The sequence below is a fragment of the Lactuca serriola genome, chromosome 1 (assembly GCF_051521515.1).
Source record: "Lactuca serriola cultivar US96UC23 chromosome 1, Lser_US96UC23_V15, whole genome shotgun sequence".
In the NCBI taxonomy this organism is placed as follows: domain Eukaryota; kingdom Viridiplantae; phylum Streptophyta; class Magnoliopsida; order Asterales; family Asteraceae; genus Lactuca; species Lactuca serriola.
In genome coordinates, this window is record NC_136408.1 from 243,909,582 (window position 1) to 243,927,289 (window position 17,708).

Below are 17,708 nucleotides of genomic sequence, written 5' to 3' on the forward strand. Positions count from 1 at the left end.
GATCTTTTGTTTTAAATACATGTTGCCTATAATAACAAATTTAATGACTTGTTTGAAATTTTCATATCCCTAGAACTCTGTCTGCAAAGATGAGTATCTTGGAGAGTATACGGGTGAACTGATCTCGCATCTAGAAGCAGATGTCTGAGGGATTTTATATGATTATATAAACTCATCTTTCATTTTCAATTTGAATGCTAATGCAAGCAGTTCCTTTTCATATGACTTTGTGTGTGTACTATCTAATATCTATCTATATATATTATTAATTAGCTTTTGAAACTTTTTTATACACAATTTTTAAAAAGGAAACAAAATGAAATTTGTTCTGAAAATACATCAGCAGCAACAAAATGAATTTTTTTTTATGGAGTACCTCCTGAATTTTAGTCCTTTCTAGACGATTGTGAATGCCTTTGGTTAACTTCAGAATTCATGGGAGTTGCTTTGGGTATAAGGGAATAACCGATAACTATACAGTTTCAGATATAAACCAATTCACAATATTAGAATGAACTATAATTATAGGAAATAAGGTTTGATGACTTAAGAATTCACTTGTAATTTAGTGTTTCTATAATACCCATAACCAGTTATTTTAATAAACAGGGGGTCGTAGAGAAGATGATTGGACTTGCCCTAGCTGTGGAAATGTGAATTTCTCTTTCAAGACAACATGCAATATGCGCAATTGTACACAACCTAGACCAGCAGATCATAATTCTGTAATTTTCACATTTTGTTTATAATTATACACCATTTAGCCCTTATTGTTTCATTTTAGTCCCCTCTTTATGTAATTTGCAACTTCTGTTACACTTGTACAACACTACAACTAATAGTTTTACTGTGTTGCAGAAATCTGGTGGAAAGGCAATGCAGACCCCACAAGGGTATTCATCTGCTACTGTTGGTCATTACGTTGGTTCTGGTGCACCTTCATCAATGTATATTGGTGTATAACCTTATGGCTCCTCTCTCTCTATGCCATCTCCTTATGATGTTCATGTTCCCTCTGCTTATCATTATAGTTATGGAATTCTCCTTTCTGGAGGCAGCAGCCCCTATAGACCCCTCCCACCCCCTACTCTGGTGGCTCAATCATAGGTACACTAAATATAATAACTTTTATTTTTCTCATTTTATAATCGTTATATATATATATATATATATATATATATATATATATATATATATATATTTGCAGTTGGTATGTATGGAGTACCTCTGATGATGGACCAATACTTGCCTTTGGGCCACACTCCAATGGTATGGTTATATAAGTATTAAAATCTTTTTGTTATAAATTTATAATGAATTGACTGTTTTGACCCTTGAAAATTGATAGGGTCTACGACCTGGGTTTTATCCAGAAGAGAAAGCAAAGAAAGGTGTTGAAAACATTTTGTATGTCGATTTTATTTTTGGATGAACAGATGGCTAATGTTATTATTATTATTTTATATTTTAGATGGAAAAAGCGACAATGATTGGGTATGCCCTGATTGTGGAAATGTGAATTTCTCATTTAGGACAGTTTGTAACATGAGAAAATGCAATACACCTAAGCCAGGATCTCAGGTATTTAATATTTTTTTTCTTTACACCTAGTTTCATCTTTTGTATTTCTTAAACAACAATTGACTAAATGTTATGATAAATCGTTTTTTTTTTGTTTGAATTTGTTTCCAGGCTTCAAAGTCAGGAAAGAACTCCAGTAAGTTAAATTTTGTTTTTGGAAATCATAGCTTTGATATTTATAAATCATAAATGATAACGTGTTTGTTTTCAGAAGGAGATATGCCTAATGGGAGCTGGAAGTGTGATCAATGTAACAACATAAACTATCCATTCAGAACAAAATGCAGTAGACAAAACTGTGGTGCTGAATAACCATCAGAATCCGGGAAATCCCCTACAAAAGAAGCAGAATAAAATGATCAGGTCTGTTTACTTTCATTTTCATCAAACTTATGTTGCTTAAAAATGTGTTTCTTTCCATTTACATTTTCTAATTCTATAAAACTTTTTTATAAATGTAAAAGTCAAAAAAGCTATTAGCAGCTCTTTTTTACTCCAGTCAGTTATCATCTCCCTTTGGTCATTTTAGCAAAGTTGTTGTTGAAGGGTATAGTCGTCTTTTTTTTAATCCACATTTATCTACTCATTTGTGGTTGTTGTGTCTTGTCAACTTTGTATCCAATAAAAAATATATTTACAAAAAAAAATGGTATTTGTGGTCGTTATGAAGAAGGTTGGCTGGATGTTTAAGTCTCAAGGTCTAAGTCAGAAGGAGATATCTACTATGTGATTGATGTTATGAGAAAAGGAAACAAAATGAAATTTGTTCTGAAAATACATCAGCAGCGACGGTTGTCATAATCAAGGTTTGACATCTTCTAAAAAAATATTCTGACCTCCTACTTTGTCCCATACCTGTTCAGCTGTTGTTGCTTTTCACTAATTGATTCTTTGCAGTTGTTAATCGGGCTCTTCAATTTGGATCCAAACCGAGTGTTTGACATTGTAAGTTCTACCCTTTATGGTTGTTTTGACTTTGTATTGAAGTTGAAATAAATGAGGTACTTGAGTTAACTGTACTCACTGATTTAGGTATTGGAGTGTTTCAAACTTCAGCCGAATAACAATGTCTTCTTGAACCTGATCCCTGTTTTCCCCAAGGTACAACACTTAAATATGCTCGATTAACGACTAAAAGGCTATTATAAGGGTGCATGATTCACAATATAGTTTCTCAAGGGATGAGATCTATAAAAGAATTGCAATCATTGGGCATGTTTGCTTGGTGTTGGAATTTAAGATTCCTTTCCATGGCTGGCCTGTTTGGTTGCCTTGCCAAAAAAAATTAATTCCTTTGTTTTTAAAAGTTTCCTTATTTACTTTTAGGTCAGAATAAATTTGGGAAGTTACGTTTTGATTGGTGATCTCCCTTGGTGAAAATAGGTTAATTGGGGAAGTTTCCTAATTCCCCAAGGTCAGAATAAATTTGCATGCATTATCTAAGCCTTTTCTGAAAGGCTAATTGTACATTATCCTATCTCTTCTGTTCTGGGCATTTCTTGCAGTCTAATGCTTCACAAATTCTTGGGTTCAAGTTCCAATATTATCAATGTTTGGAAGTAAATAGTACCGTACCCTTTGGGATCTATCAGCTAACTGCAATACTGGTTAAAAAAATAATTTCTTGATCTTGATAGTATGTAATTATTCATTCATTCATTCATTCAGTTTTTGCTTTCAATAAATTTGTTTCCTTAAGAATCATACTGTTTCACCTAGGATAATAATGGGGACTAAGACTTATATGGACATTTCAGTTGGTTATGGAAGAATCTTTGCTTTAGTACATCGTTGCTTTGCTTTTCTTTTCTTTTTATCTCTTCAATGAAAGTTCCTGAATCTGGCTGAAGAGGTTTGTTATTTTTGTTGCTTTTTTAGTTGCTAATAATTTGGATATGTATTATTTGCAGCTTGCTAGGACATGCTATAACTTTTATCAGTCCACACCAACAAAGTTGGCTGGAGAAAACTACTTCCTCCATTCAGGGCAGGTTAGTAGTTTCTCATGATGATGTGTTTTTCTTGTGTAATTAAAAGCTCTTTGGTTTCAGCTTTTTGATTGTGTGATTAATAAAAGTTTTTTGGTTTCAGCTACTGTTCAAGTCATTATTTGTCATCTACACTCGATGGACAACAACAAATTTTTTGACATGGAGGATTTGTCTTTTACATGATATCTGAAACAAAGTGTCCCTTAATAGCAATGTAATAATAGGTTAGATAGTTAGGGATTGTATTTTATGCAATGGATTGTATTTTTTGTATATGATTATTTGTATGAAATTAAATTTTATGCAATGCATTGTATTTTTTGTATATGATATTTTATTTTCTATTATGAGACATTAAATACAAATTTAATTTGAAAATTGGTAAAACTATAAAAAATATATTTTTTAAACATTTAAAATTATGATACGCAAAAATGTGTGTCATCTTCATTTATGACATGGCCTTTCTTGACAGGGGCTTTCTTGATACGCATTGTGTGTCATTAACATGCGCGACGTAAGGTTACGACACGCGAATGCGTGTCGTCTTCCTTCATGACAGGGCCTTTCTTGATACGCGTTGTGTGTCGTAAACACGCGTCGTAATTGCGCGTCATAAATGCGCGTCGTCTCTCTTTATGACAGGGCCTTCCTTGACGCGTATTTGCGCGTCGTCTGAGCCCTTTACGACGCACAATGAGCGTCGTAAAAGGTTGTTTTTCTAGTAGTGGTCCTAGACACCAAATGGATACTTAAAGTTTCAGACTTTCCTTCCATGCATGGGCTTTTGGTCTTAAAAGGCCAAACCAACACCTTAGAGGTTACATGAGGGCTTCAATGGCATAAAGTTTGCACCTTTATGCCTTTACAACCCTTAATGATCCCATATCTGAAAGGACCCTTGCTTGGGACGTCCATATCCCAAGGGTCAAGATTCTTGGACCAAAACCCTCAAAAATGGAAAATAAGGAGATCTAGTGAACTAATAGCCAAGTTAGAGACTTGATTACCAGAAAATGATGAGGATAGAAGGAAGTCTTTAGATTTACTATCTTCTCCTTGAACCTTCTAGCTCCTTCTTCTTCTTCAAGCTTCAAGAACACATAAAGATTACTCAAAAATGGCTCACACACTCACAAAATGCTCTAGGGTTTCCTGGATTAGGGTTTGGGATTTGGAGGCTGGAAATGAGTCTATAAGGTGGGGCTTAAGATGCTTAAATAGGGTGTAAAACCTTGAAACTAGGGTTTCACTCTGGCGGACCTAATTTCCGAGTTGAGGGCTCTCAACTCATCGAGTAGATTGCTTAAAACCCCGCGTACAATCTCGTTTCTACTCGATGAGTCTGGGGCTCCCAACTCGTCGAGTAGCTTTACAAAAGTAAATAAGTTATAATTAAATGCGTACCAGGAAACACGCATTACAGGATCAATTGTGACATAGTTCCATAATCATTAAGATGATCATAAAACATGATAGTAAAGTATTTTCCTTTCCTTTCAAATTAGAGAAACCTTTATCTTTTTGCCTAACATATTCTTCATATTCGTTATGCCATTCTTTGAAACCTTTCAAAGAATCATAATTACACTTAATCTTATAAGTATAACCATATTTACTGAACCCTCAGCAAATCATGACGAATAGATTTATTAACCTTTGTGGTGGATCCAAATAGTCCACATCAATGTGTACTAGATCCATTAGTCCTTCACTTTGATTCACACAAACATGTGATCAACGAATTGGTATTAATCTTCCAAATATCAAGATTCTTATACATCGCACAATTCGAATTGTATGGCTCCAAGTTTCTATCCAACTGAAACTTGGGTGATGAGAATTCCTTTTCACTTTGTTGATTATGACATTTCCACAAACGACATAACTAAGAATCAAATCCATATTTAACATTTCTAATAATAGAAATATAACCACCAATTTTCATAAATGCCATTGCGAGGATATATAAAGTAAATAAATAAGACGAAGCAAAATTTTACTTTATTGATAATGCGGAAAAATTATCCTTACAATGCAAATATATGGAAATCACATATTTCCTAAGCAATCTATTAAACTATCACAACTCCTAATCAGCACTCGAACCATGTGATTGAAATCCATCTCACACGATCAGATTCAACCCTCTCTTCTTCTTAAGCTTCCTTCTTTCTCTTAGATCCTGCAAAACATCAAAATGTGACTATCACATCATGTAATAAGAATCTATGAATAGGAACTTAATAGAGTTAGATAATGGATGTACCTGAAGTAGAGTCATACAGCTTGACTTTACTATCTCTACGATCTTTCAGGTAGACAGGGCGGCTTCGCATCCAATGTCCCTTCAATTGGCAGTAGAAACATATGGACTCTTCAGGAATGACACATGGGACTATATCAGAATTTGCCTTTATCTTTACCATATGGTCAAACGGTTTGACATTGGCCGATCTCTTTCCATTGGGAAGAGAAATTAACCTTTTATGGACTACCAATGTTGTCATTGTCCATGGAAACTTGGGAGATTGATCCTTCAAACATATATGTTTGACCATTTAACTTTAGCATTTCTGCTTCAACAACAATTAGCAAATATGTTAGATCAATAAGGGTCACGTCGTTGTCAAACAAATAGTAGTCCTTAACAAACTGACTACATGACTCAGGAAGCGAGTGAAGAACCAAGTCAACAGCCAACTCCTTTGGGAAAACGACACCCAACATTCCCAATCTGTCAATGTGCAACTTCATGTTTAGAACATGTGCACACACAAAATTTCCATCTAGGTGTTTGCATGCCAATAGGGCTTGAGTAACCTTGAACTTTTCAGTTTGACGAAAACGTGGGTTTGGGAGAATCACTGGAGGTGGTGGAGGAAGATTTCCAGTTCCACCAACGCTCGAAGAAGGGAATGTTCTTTCACCTTGATCGATAAGTGGGAGATCATCTTCAGAAGGAAAACTATTTCCAAAAGGATGAGGAAGACCATAATTGTCAGAACTTGACATCTATAAAGGGAGAAAAGAAAATTCAAGTTAGTTGATTTATTTAATTCTTAATTGTTAACCCAAAATTTAAATTCAGGCTAAGATCCATATTTTTTATTCGAATTATGAAGAGGGATGTCGTAATCAAATTCAAATCTATTTTAGGTAGGCAAGCAATTACCAGTTTCAATCAAATGAAACTCCTAGATCCTTTGAGATTCATTGAACTATTCAATGGCATGTTTAATCTTGATTATGCTCTCACTTTGTGACTGGGACGTCGAGGATCACAAACGAGATGTGAATAACCATGCAAATTAGCTTGGTACTCTTGATGTCATTTATCACCCAATCAATGTGTCGGTTAACCACACACGCTCCACTAATGACCAATAAGGTGCAATGTGAAATTTCATGAGTTAGCATCAAATTCACATTTTCCTAAAGTAACTAAGAATGAGATTTTAGAAAAGGTTTAATTACTTGATCTTTCTTCTACAAGTATAAAGTTTGAATCTTGATGATGCATTTGATAGATCTAGCTACTCTTGGTTATTATGAGCTTCTGGTCACTTTAGTGCATAAAGTTTAGATCTTGAAATTTTGTGACCTTATTATGGATAAAATTGGAAACTTTATCCATCTAAACATCATATTGATTCAGATCTGAATGTTGGAGACTTGAACTTGATGTATTAAGTTGAAAAAGATGCACTTTTGGTCCCTTTAAGACTAAAAGACAATATCTTGGTTATTTGGACCATTATAATGGATAAAGTTGGAAACTTTATCTATTATGGAGTTATTAGGAACCATAAAAATGTGATATTGGTCCTTATATTCCTTCCATGCATGAGTGGGTGGTCTTTTGTTGAAGTTAGAGATTTAAGGCTTTGGTTTGGGTGCCATTAAGCCATGCAAAGTCATAAAGTAAGGAACTTTATGACTTGGGATGACCCATAAGAATAAAATATGGAAGTTATGCATGTTCTCTTAAGGCATTAAGAGGTTTGGAGATGATTTTGGGCTTCAGTGTCGTACATTAGGCGTATCAGGTTGGTACGTTGGGCGTACACATCTGAATGGATTTTAGGCTATTTTGGGGCCTTGCTTTGTTGGGCCAAGTATAGGAAGGGTAAAATAGCCTTTTACCAATTGTTATGAGGATATATGAATTGGGCCTTGAGTTATGGGAATTTGTCCTAACTATTAATTAAGGACAATTTAGATGTGTTCAGTGTGAGGAACCCGGTAGTAGCAACGCGTGTATGTTTCGGTTTATCTCAGATTGAGGTGAGTCTCTTCATTTTGCTTGTGGTCGAAGGCACCAATGCTGACCCACTGGATTATGTTGTAGGATAATAGTGGTCTTTGTGACACTTACTGATATGCTTGTATGTACTTGTCGTCTTTGTGACTCTTGCTGTTATGGTTGTATGTTATATATATATATATATATATATATATATATATATATATATATATATATATATATATATATATAGGGTTGATACGGACCCGGCATAGGTACGTGTTGTTATATAGAGTCATTATGGGCTCGAGGTTGATACAGACCCGCCACAGTTAGTTGTTGTCATATGGGTTGATACGGACCCGACACAGCTACATGATGTCATATGGGGTTAATACGGACCTGATACAACCACGTGATGTTATATGTATATGTGTATTGTATGTGACATTTTGGGGAAACTCACTTAGCTTTGTGCTTACGGTTTATTTTTATGGTTTCATGTACTTCTTTTCAAAAGGAAGGGCCCCGACTTGATCACACTACATCCCCTAGAGTTTTATTTCGCACTGAATGTTTACAAATTACTCTAATGTTTTGAGAATACTTTGACTCTGATCGTCTTTTGGAACAATGAATGAATGACTTTAACTTATTTAAAAAAATAAAATTTTTACTCGGTATTTTTTGGGGCATTACAGATACCGAACACGTATGGCAGGAATCACCCTACTCGCGTACACACCCTATGAAGCATCCCCTGGAAACACAGAAAAAACAAGACTATTTTAATAAAAAAGGTCTTACCCTTAGACGTAAGGACTAATGTAAAACCCATAAGAAGAGACCATGGACTAGTCTAAGCCCCAACTATAAAGAAATGTTCCGCCCAATCCAAAGAAGGTAAGCAAACTCTTCGCAATTCTATTATATCCAATATCTATGCCCTAAATATGACTTATAACTTAGGCATCAGGGACCAATACCGATGGTCCACCCTCAGTATGGTTTTCTAACCTAGATTTTTCAATGTCATGTCGCGTGTTGCAGTGATTGCTCATTAGAAGAAGCCCACAGACGCGTAGCCATACATGCGTCTGGGGAACCACGTAGCAATATAATGTTAGATTAAGTTTTTAGAAGGGGTGATTATCTGAAAAAAATTAACCATAGAGTATTCGGGTGATAGTTTTACTATGAAAAAACCGACTCAGGGCGAAGCCCGAGTTTTTTTTACCGGTTATTAGATAATAAGTAATAAGTAAATAATAACAAAACAACACACAAGGGCAATTTAGTCATATAACCGGAGAAGACGGAGGATGGCAAGATAAATATAGACAAAGGGGTAAAAATGCAAAATCCACAAAATTGGGATTTTGCGCCTTACTTACGTCGTCGTTATGTCCTCAAATCACGATCTCTCTTTGATCTCTTTCGTCTCTCTGTCTAGGGTTTAGTTATGCAACCAGGAACAACGGCGGTCATGGATCCTAGGTACCAACAACAATGGATGATGATGAATCAACATCAAGTACCGCCTCCACAGCAACAGTTCCATCAACAACAGCCGCAACATATGTATACATACAACCAGCAACCACCACCGGCTGCGGCCGTTCTACCTCAGTACTCTGTAGCAGCAACACCTACAGGTGCTGGTCCAAATCATCAACCAGCTAGCGCCGATGAAATCCGTACGCTATGGATCGGTGATCTACAGTATTGGATGGAAGAACAGTACCTCGTCAGCTGTTTCGCCCAATCTGGCGAGGTATGTATGATTTTTTTCCGATTACCTCTTAATTTTTATGCTTTTTTTGTAGTTTTCTGCGACAGATTATTTTCGTTTATTAGATCACAAAGTTTTCAGTTTTCACATATGCCCTATACACATCAAAAAGCAATTTATCTTTCTGAGGTATACCATATTGTAGTGAGCAAAATATACAGTGCTGGTAACAAAACGGGTTTATGAATGTGGAATAATTCTGATATATTGTTACAAATACGACTATTTTTGTCAGTTATGTGTGTATTTGGTGCAGTATTGGCTCGCAACTTTTCTAATGCACCATTAATAAGGATTTTCTTGCAATATTCTCTTTGTAAACCATGCTACAACATAAACACTGTAGAATATATCAGTTTTTAAATTGAAAAAAGCCCACTGACATGCAGTTCAAAGTTTACCTAACCCCAATGTAAAGGATTGCTTCAAATTTACATTCTATAGAAGCTAACTTTGCACCTGTAGTACATTTTTCATGTATCTTTTGCTGTATTTATGACTAGAGGGGAATTACACACCTGATTGATGTCTGTGGTTGCAGGTCCTATCTGCCAAAGTAATCCGTAACAAGCAAAGTGGACAATCTGAAGGTTATGGTTTCATTGAGTTTGTTAACCGAGGTGCTGCAGAAAGGCATCTACAGACATACAATGGTACTCTCATGCCAAATGTTGAACAAAACTTCAGACTGAACTGGGCTTCTCTTGGAGTTGGTGAAAAACGTGCAGATGGTTCACCTGATTTCACCATATTTGTTGGGGACTTAGCAGCTGATGTTACAGATTATACATTACAGGAGACATTTAGGGCTCATTATCAATCTGTAAGAAGTGCAAAAGTTGTAACTGATCGAATGACAGGGCGCACAAAAGGGTATGGATTTGTCAAGTTTGGAGATGAAACTGAACAAATACGCGCCATGACTGAGATGAATGGAAGCTTATGCTCAACCAGACCTATGCGCATTGGTCCAGCTGCTAACAAAAACACTACTGGCGGACAACAGAATCCAAAAGGTACAACATCTTGATCTTGTTTTCATGGTATTATTACACTGACAACTTTATGATATGATTCTTGAGTTTTGTATGTTTATTTCTTTTGGAGTTTGGTTTGGACCCTTAGCTCTTAGAAAACATACGTTGCAGTTTTGTTTATTAAGTTCAGTTCATTCAGTATTGTGTTCAAATTTCTTGAAGAGAATCGCCAGCTGGCAGAGTCATTTCCTTCTCGTGCTTAGAGCAATTTTGGGCATTAAATTTTTATGAAGTATTAAACATGCATAAACTTATTAGAGCTCATGTTATCTCAAAGCAGGGCATCAAGGGGCTCTATCATGTAAGATTGTGGCAATGATTTCAGCTGAAATAGTTACCCCTGTAGTGGGTGGCCTTGTTTAGGTCAGTATTAAATTTCAAGCCGTTTAATTGCCCTTTCCATTTTATTTCAATTCCTCAAGGCGACATTATACTGTAGTTAAATTACTTTCTTTTTTCAAGTCCTTTTAATTTTGATCCCTCCTTCCATTCAAGTGATCTTTTTTTTTTTTCGCCTATTTCGTTCAACAACCACCAATTATCGCTTTACTTCTTGCTTACATCGTTCTCTATTTTTTTTTTTACTTCCCATTCTTAAGGTTTTAATGCTCATTTCCTTCACCTCTAAAGTTTAGAGCTACCTTTTCTGTGAAGACTTCTCATTCACTAAATTACATGTTTATCATAATCTTGTTCTTGTTAGTTTCACTTTCCCATGATGCTAAAAGTTGCAGTTGGCATTAGCATTATGCATTCTATTTTGTTTCAGAAGGGGGTGGGGCTGTATGTCATATATATTTGAGAGATTTGAGAAAGAAAACTCTTCAGTTTCAGGGTTTATTTAGTCTATGTAGGTAGGCTCATTATATATATATATATATATATATATATATATATATATATATATATATATTACAGGCTTGAATAGGGGCATAATGTCCTCTTGTTACTGTGTTCTCATTGCTTCTTCTGGTTGTGCATAATGTAAATTAGCTTTAGATAAAACAAGTTGACAACAAATGGCTATTACTTATGTATAAGTTCTTGAAGGTGTTGTTTCTTTTTGACTAAAATGAAAACATGATTTCATTTAATCTGTGAAGCTATTTATATAAATATATATGTATTTCTTTTTGACCCTATGCAGAAAGGATAACTTAATAGAGAAAAGTTAGAAAGAGGCTTTTTCCCCATTGAGTCGTAACTTTTTTTTTTTTTAATTGAAACCACTTTAGTTGACATGAGTTTTTATTTATTTGCAGCTTCATACCAGAATAATACTAGTCAGGGATCACAGAGTGAGGAGGATCCAAATAATACAACTGTGAGTGATTTGCTTAAAAAGAGTCCACACGACATAGAAACAAAATTCTCATGAGTTTGAAAAAACTTTGGTTGCAGATATTTGTTGGTGGTTTGGATCCGAATGTTACAGATGAACATTTAAGGCAAGTTTTCAGCCAACATGGACAATTAGTCCATGTCAAAATCCCTGCTGGAAAACGATGTGGCTTTGTTCAATTTGCTGATAGGTATGTCTTTTGTGCAAACTTTTTATTTTTATAAGGAATAAATAATACAAGTATAATAAATGAAGAATTAATAAATATGTCTTATATGTTGCAGAAGCTGTGCTGAAGAAGCATTGCGTATGCTGCAAGGAACTCAATTAGGTGGACAGACTGTTAGACTTTCGTGGGGTCGTAGTCCTTCAAATAAACAGGTTTGTTTTTTTTTTTTTAATTTAGTATTATTCTCAATAGTCAATACAATGGACTTATAATAAATAAGATTTGAATGATGCATTTATTGAATTTCAGGGTCAAGAAAGTCAATACAATGGTGGAGGATATTATGGATACGAGGGTTATGGAGGGTATGCTCCTGCTCCTCCTGTAGTACCACAAGATCCAAATAATATGTATTATGGAGGACATGGTGGTGGAGCTTATGCTGGATATGCTGCTGCTTATCCACAACAACAGCCACATCATCAGGTAATCACCCATTTTTATTTATTTCTATATTTTTTTTAAACATGATTGGATAAATTTATTTGAGAAAATGATACTTTGAAAAACAAACCTACCTTGTTTAATTTTGATGTGATAATTTGGATGGTGCAGTGATATGGTGTGGAAGGATGAAGGATAAAGTACACCAAAGTGCATTAAATACAACATTGTAGTAATCGTCTACATTTTAAAAAAATTCTTGAGTTGCTTCTGTTACTTAAGTCGACTTTTATTTGTATGTTTTGCTTGTTAACAATTAGGGGTTGGTTTATTGTTTATTTGCTTGAAGTGGAATTCATAACAAAAGTAAATCTTGATGTACTTTTTATGTTGAAGCAAGGCATTGAACAATGGAAATGGTGATCCACAGTTTTAATCTTCGCATATATATTCCACAGCTTTAATTGTCAAAAAAGTACCTTCAACTTCTTATAGTTAGTATCAAAATAAAGCTCCTATGGCATGATGTTCAAAGGATCTTGAATCTTCTATAACAAAATCATCATAACATGGGTTTTAATTAAACCAAAAACACAAGGAATTTGAAATTCTCACCATCCAATTAGCTTGGACATGGGTTAATCACCTTTACTCAAACTCGTTGCAATTTTCATTTACATGCAAAGTTTTATTCCGACTTATATATTGCAGTAGCCCCTTCTGTTTGATAAAATGGAGCATTCGGCAGTGTTTACAAATATACACGGTCTCATTTGCCACCTAAGCGTCCATGTGTACACAGTAAACAAAAAAATGCCTAGTCAGCAGAAATTGGGCAATAGCCTGTCAAACAGACCAAATTAAAAAACCATAGACATTATTTATTTATTTTGCATTGAAATGGAACATAGCCACATGGGAGATTGAATTTTTTTTTACATACTAGAGAAAGTTGAAGGGCGGGTTTGCTATGTAAGACGTTGGGTGAACCTTGTAGAACTATTTACAATGATCAGCATGAGAATCAAATGACATGTTTTTTCAGGCTAATTTCGTTGATGAAGATGGATAGGGCATTAATGTCTTTTGCACAAACAAGAGTGAGTTTTTTATATGTGTTGACCAGACAAGTTTTTAAGGATGTTTTTTTAGTGATGAGGATGAAGTGTATACATTTTTTTTTTTGCACAAATGGGAAATGAAAAGGCAAGTTTTTGTCAAAATATTACAAATTTTGTCTCATTGCTCATAAAACAAGCACTGTTACAAACAAAAAGGCTAGTAGTTTTCTACTAATAGATAGACAGAAAGCCCATGAGCTTAACAACCCAAACCAGGTTAAACATTTCTAATATTGATAGGTTAGTGAATTACACAGCTTTTTTTACCAATTAATCATCCGTACAGACACTGTTACTACTACATCACTAGTAGTGCAAAATGCAAAATGCAATAATAATAATAATAATTATATTTAGTCAGTCGGGTTTCTTTAAGTTGAGACAGTTATCTGCAGCTTCATTGAACAATTCCTGCACTTGTTTCAATTCCTTCTCTGATATCAACAACAACCAACCCATTAAGATTAGCATTAGGTATTATTAAATAATTAAATATGAATAAGACTATATATAGAACAACTAGACACACTTGGGGGAAATGGAAAAACTATCCTCTAATGTTAAACATAGTTTTTCCAAAGGGATATTACCAACATTAACATTGCTTCCATTTATTTGCTCTTTCATTTCATTCTATTAAAATATAATTTTCATTCTACTTGCAATTTTTTTTTTCTTTGCAAGCTTTTTTCTTATTGAAGCATTATTATACCAATCATAGCAGTGTAAAACAATTATTATTATACGCATCATATTTTCTTGCTATATAACCGGGTAGATTTCTCAAACTACAATGTTGTAAACAAATCAATAAACGTACGATGCTATTTCATCTTGCATTTACCCTAAAATATCAACATGGGACTCAAAAGGAAAGAAAGAAACCAATTATGTAAACCATATAGAAAAAAAAAAAAAATACAAACCTGCAGCCTCAAGTTGCTTTTGAAGTTCTTGGCCAACAAGGTCATTTTCAGCCTACACACACACAAGTATCCATCTATATAAATTCTTCTTCAATCATACTTTTGAAATATTTTACTATAATCTTTTGGCAAAATTGAAGCAACATAAAACTCTTCGACTTTAAAAAAAGTATTTTATCTCATACATATTGCTATAATCGGTTAAAAGTTTTTTGCTATTTTCAAGTTACACATTGCTATTATCAATAAAAAAAAATGTAAAGTAGGTTGCTACTCAGAGTAAGGAAATGTTAATACATAGCTATTATGAGTAAAAAAATAAAGTGCATTGGGTATATTGGTAAAAGGATTATATTACATTGATGGGGTTTATACCTGGAGTTGTTCAATTCTTGTCAGCTGAGCTTCCTCACCTCCTTCTGACAAGGGAAGAGCAGCTACCAATGCATCAAACTACACACCACATCATATGATATCATATGTTAATTGCAGGCAGATAATAAATGGCATTAAGAGAAAATCATCATATTTAACTTTCAGGGTGTTTTTTTTATTTAATGCACAAAGAAAAAGAATGACTTAACATAGGTCATAGAAAGAAAGTCATTGAAATGAGGCTTTCCATAGTCCCACACTTATTTTTAATTTGGTCTTTCAATAGCAAAAGTGGTGAATTGAATTAACACAAAAAAATAAAAAAATGCTGTTTGAGGAAACAATTATGGCACCTGTTTAGCAGCTTTGACAAGTTCAGCGCTCAGAAGCTTAGGTTGTTCGGCGATATTATTACTGGGAGATTCTTCGGTGGTGGGATTAGCAGCCACAGTGTTAGTAGCAGTGGGCGGTGCAGCGGTGGCGGTGGCGGCACTGGCACCGGCAGCAGGTGCAGGAGGCTCCGGATAATTCGGAGAGAGACGAACAGGAGGTGCGTCTCTTTGCAATGTCCCGAATGTATTGAAGGCGATTGCTGCGATGGTGTTTACCTGTTCTTGTAATTGCGATATTATGTCCATTCTCTTCAATTTTAAGGCTTCGTAGCTGTATAAGTACAGATACCAAATTTCAAATGAGAACCACAATATAACGTCTAGGAAATCAAAAACTTCAGCGAGGACATCAAAAAAATTAAATTACTTAAGCAACATTTCACCAAAATCAAACCAAAGAAATAATTTCAGCAACATAACCATAAATTCAGCAAGTTTTAGAACCGATTTCATCAATAATATAACAATTCAGCAACTTTTACAACCGGTTAGAAGCATTTCAGTAAGTTTAGAACCGATTTCAGCAAGAACATATGAAGAAGAGTACCGATTTCAGAAGATTAGGTGTGCTGTGCTACGGATATGCTCGACGGCGGCAGTGTGCGACGTACTGAGAGACGCCGGCGGTGTGCGAGGTGCGGTGCGACGCCGGCGCCGGTCCTCTGTGACGTCCGAGATGCAGGGATGGGGTGGAGGCTATGTTCTTCGATGGCTGCAAAAAGACGAGGGTAGGGTTAGGAAACGTTTATTTTTTTGGTGACTGTTACCGAATAAGAGTGTATTTTCTTATTAATTTGCGAAAATAAGATGCTGACAAACAAAGATTTAAGCTGGACTCTTATTAAAAGGCGTCAATAACATTGGGGCTTATAGGGGCTGTTTTTTTTGTTTTTTTTTTAAGTGACTATTGATTTTATTTTTCTTTTTGGTTACCTAACATACCAACGAACTTTTTACTTGTGTTCATCATAACTTTTTGATCGGTTATCACTTTTGATAGTCGGTCAAATGGTTATGATGAACACAAAGAACAAGTTTGATGGTATATTGGATATAAAAAAAAAACAAATGGGAACAAACTCAACACTTGGCTACCCTCATGAGTTATTTTCCGTTTACTCTTTACAGAAAAATCTCACATCATCTCATGCTCATATTAATAATGACTTTATGAGATTCATTTTTATTTCTCTTCAAAACATAACCCACGAGAATTTTGATTGAGCAGGTGCATTTCATGACTACATTTACATTTCCAATTAAATGAGTTATCTTATCATAGATATCAGATAAGTCTACAAACAAGTGGAATCCCAAGTGTTGTGATTTTTGAGTTTATTTGGTTTTAAGATCGAATTCATGAGTTATTTTCCCCTTACTCTTTACAAAAAAAATCTCACATCATCTTCTGCACATATTAATGACTTTATGAGATTCATTCTTACTTCTCTTCAAAACATAACCTACAAAAGAGCATTATTGATACATGTACAACTTTGTAAGACACTTGAATATTTATTAGGGGAATCTTGATTGAGCAGGTGCATTTCATGACTACATTTACATTTCCAATCAAATGATTTATCGTATCATGGATTCTGGACAAGTCTACAAACGAGTGGAATCACAAGTGTTGTGATTTTTTTAGTTTACTTGGCTTTAAGATTGAACTCATGGAATAAGATACAACATCAATATGTACAAGATCATGCAGCTTTTGTAGAAAAATCACCATAATATACCTTGAGGTAAACGTTTTATGTTGATAAAGATACATCTCATACACAGTCATATCTTTTTGTAGAGAGTTGTTGACAGCTAATCACAGTAAGCATAACATAGATCATGTTTTGACGAAGCTACCCCTCTGAAACGCTCTTCATGTACGTTATGACCAAAGAAGGTTGCAATCTTTCATACTTTTGTAGCTTTAATTTCATTTAACTTTTTGGGGAAAATGACTCAAGAGGGTAACTAACTGTTGAGTTTGTTCTCATTTGGTCTCTTTCTTTTTTTTGGTACCCAATATACCATCGAACTTGTTGTTTGTGTTCACCATAACCCTTTGACCGACTATCACATGTGATAGCCGGTTAAAAGAGTTATGGTGAACACAAACAATAAGTTCGATGATATATTGGGTACAAAAAAGGAAAATCACCAAATGAGAACAAACGCAGCAATTGGTTACCCTCCAGAGTTATTCCCCCCACCCCCCTTTTTTTTTTTTTTTTTTTTTTTAAGAAAAAGCACTTTTTGATTATTTTTAGTTTAGTGGTACAACACTTGATC

General features: G+C 34.8%; 2 protein-coding genes and 1 pseudogene across 2 annotated transcripts; 2 read left to right on the top strand and 1 right to left on the bottom strand.

Annotated features, from left to right (window-relative positions):
• Positions 1-3,762, top strand: part of LOC145066905 (uncharacterized) — a 57,722-nt pseudogene extending 53,960 nt beyond the window's left edge.
• Positions 3,763-9,199: 5,437 nt separating this feature from the next.
• Positions 9,200-13,038, top strand: LOC145050191 (polyadenylate-binding protein RBP45-like). The gene is made up of 7 exons (XM_078998483.1): positions 9,200-9,592; positions 10,152-10,626; positions 11,910-11,971; positions 12,049-12,179; positions 12,274-12,370; positions 12,468-12,644; positions 12,774-13,038. Exons 1-7 carry the CDS (start codon positions 9,281-9,283, stop codon positions 12,774-12,776), a joined length of 1,257 nt encoding a protein of 418 aa, XP_078854609.1. The 5' UTR covers positions 9,200-9,280; the 3' UTR covers positions 12,777-13,038.
• Positions 13,039-13,917: 879 nt separating this feature from the next.
• MED21 (mediator 21) lies at positions 13,918-16,208 on the bottom strand. Its single transcript, XM_078998490.1, has 5 exons — positions 15,964-16,208; positions 15,378-15,687; positions 15,025-15,102; positions 14,650-14,701; positions 13,918-14,157 (listed from the first exon to the last, which is right to left on the bottom strand). The coding sequence occupies exons 2-5, from the start codon at positions 15,660-15,662 to the stop codon at positions 14,081-14,083; spliced, it is 492 nt and encodes a 163-aa protein (XP_078854616.1). The 5' UTR covers positions 15,663-15,687; positions 15,964-16,208; the 3' UTR covers positions 13,918-14,080.
• Positions 16,209-17,708: the final 1,500 nt, after the last annotated feature.

Bases quoted from the DNA above. Each gene is read 5' to 3' on its own strand.
- LOC145050191 (XM_078998483.1), top strand. From the start codon at position 9,281: ATGCAACCAGGAACAACGGCGGTCATGGATCCTAGGTACCAACAACAA. The intron at 11,972-12,048 runs GTGAGTGATTTG...CTTTGGTTGCAG, and splicing joins AGGATCCAAATAATACAACT to ATATTTGTTGGTGGTTTGGA. The intron at 12,371-12,467 runs GTTTGTTTTTTT...ATTGAATTTCAG, and splicing joins GTAGTCCTTCAAATAAACAG to GGTCAAGAAAGTCAATACAA.
- MED21 (XM_078998490.1), bottom strand. From the start codon at position 15,662: ATGGACATAATATCGCAATTACAAGAACAGGTAAACACCATCGCAGCA. The intron at 15,103-15,377 runs GTGCCATAATTG...TGTGGTGTGTAG, and splicing joins TTGTCAAAGCTGCTAAACAG to TTTGATGCATTGGTAGCTGC. The intron at 14,702-15,024 runs GTATAAACCCCA...GTGTGTGTGTAG, and splicing joins CAAGAATTGAACAACTCCAG to GCTGAAAATGACCTTGTTGG.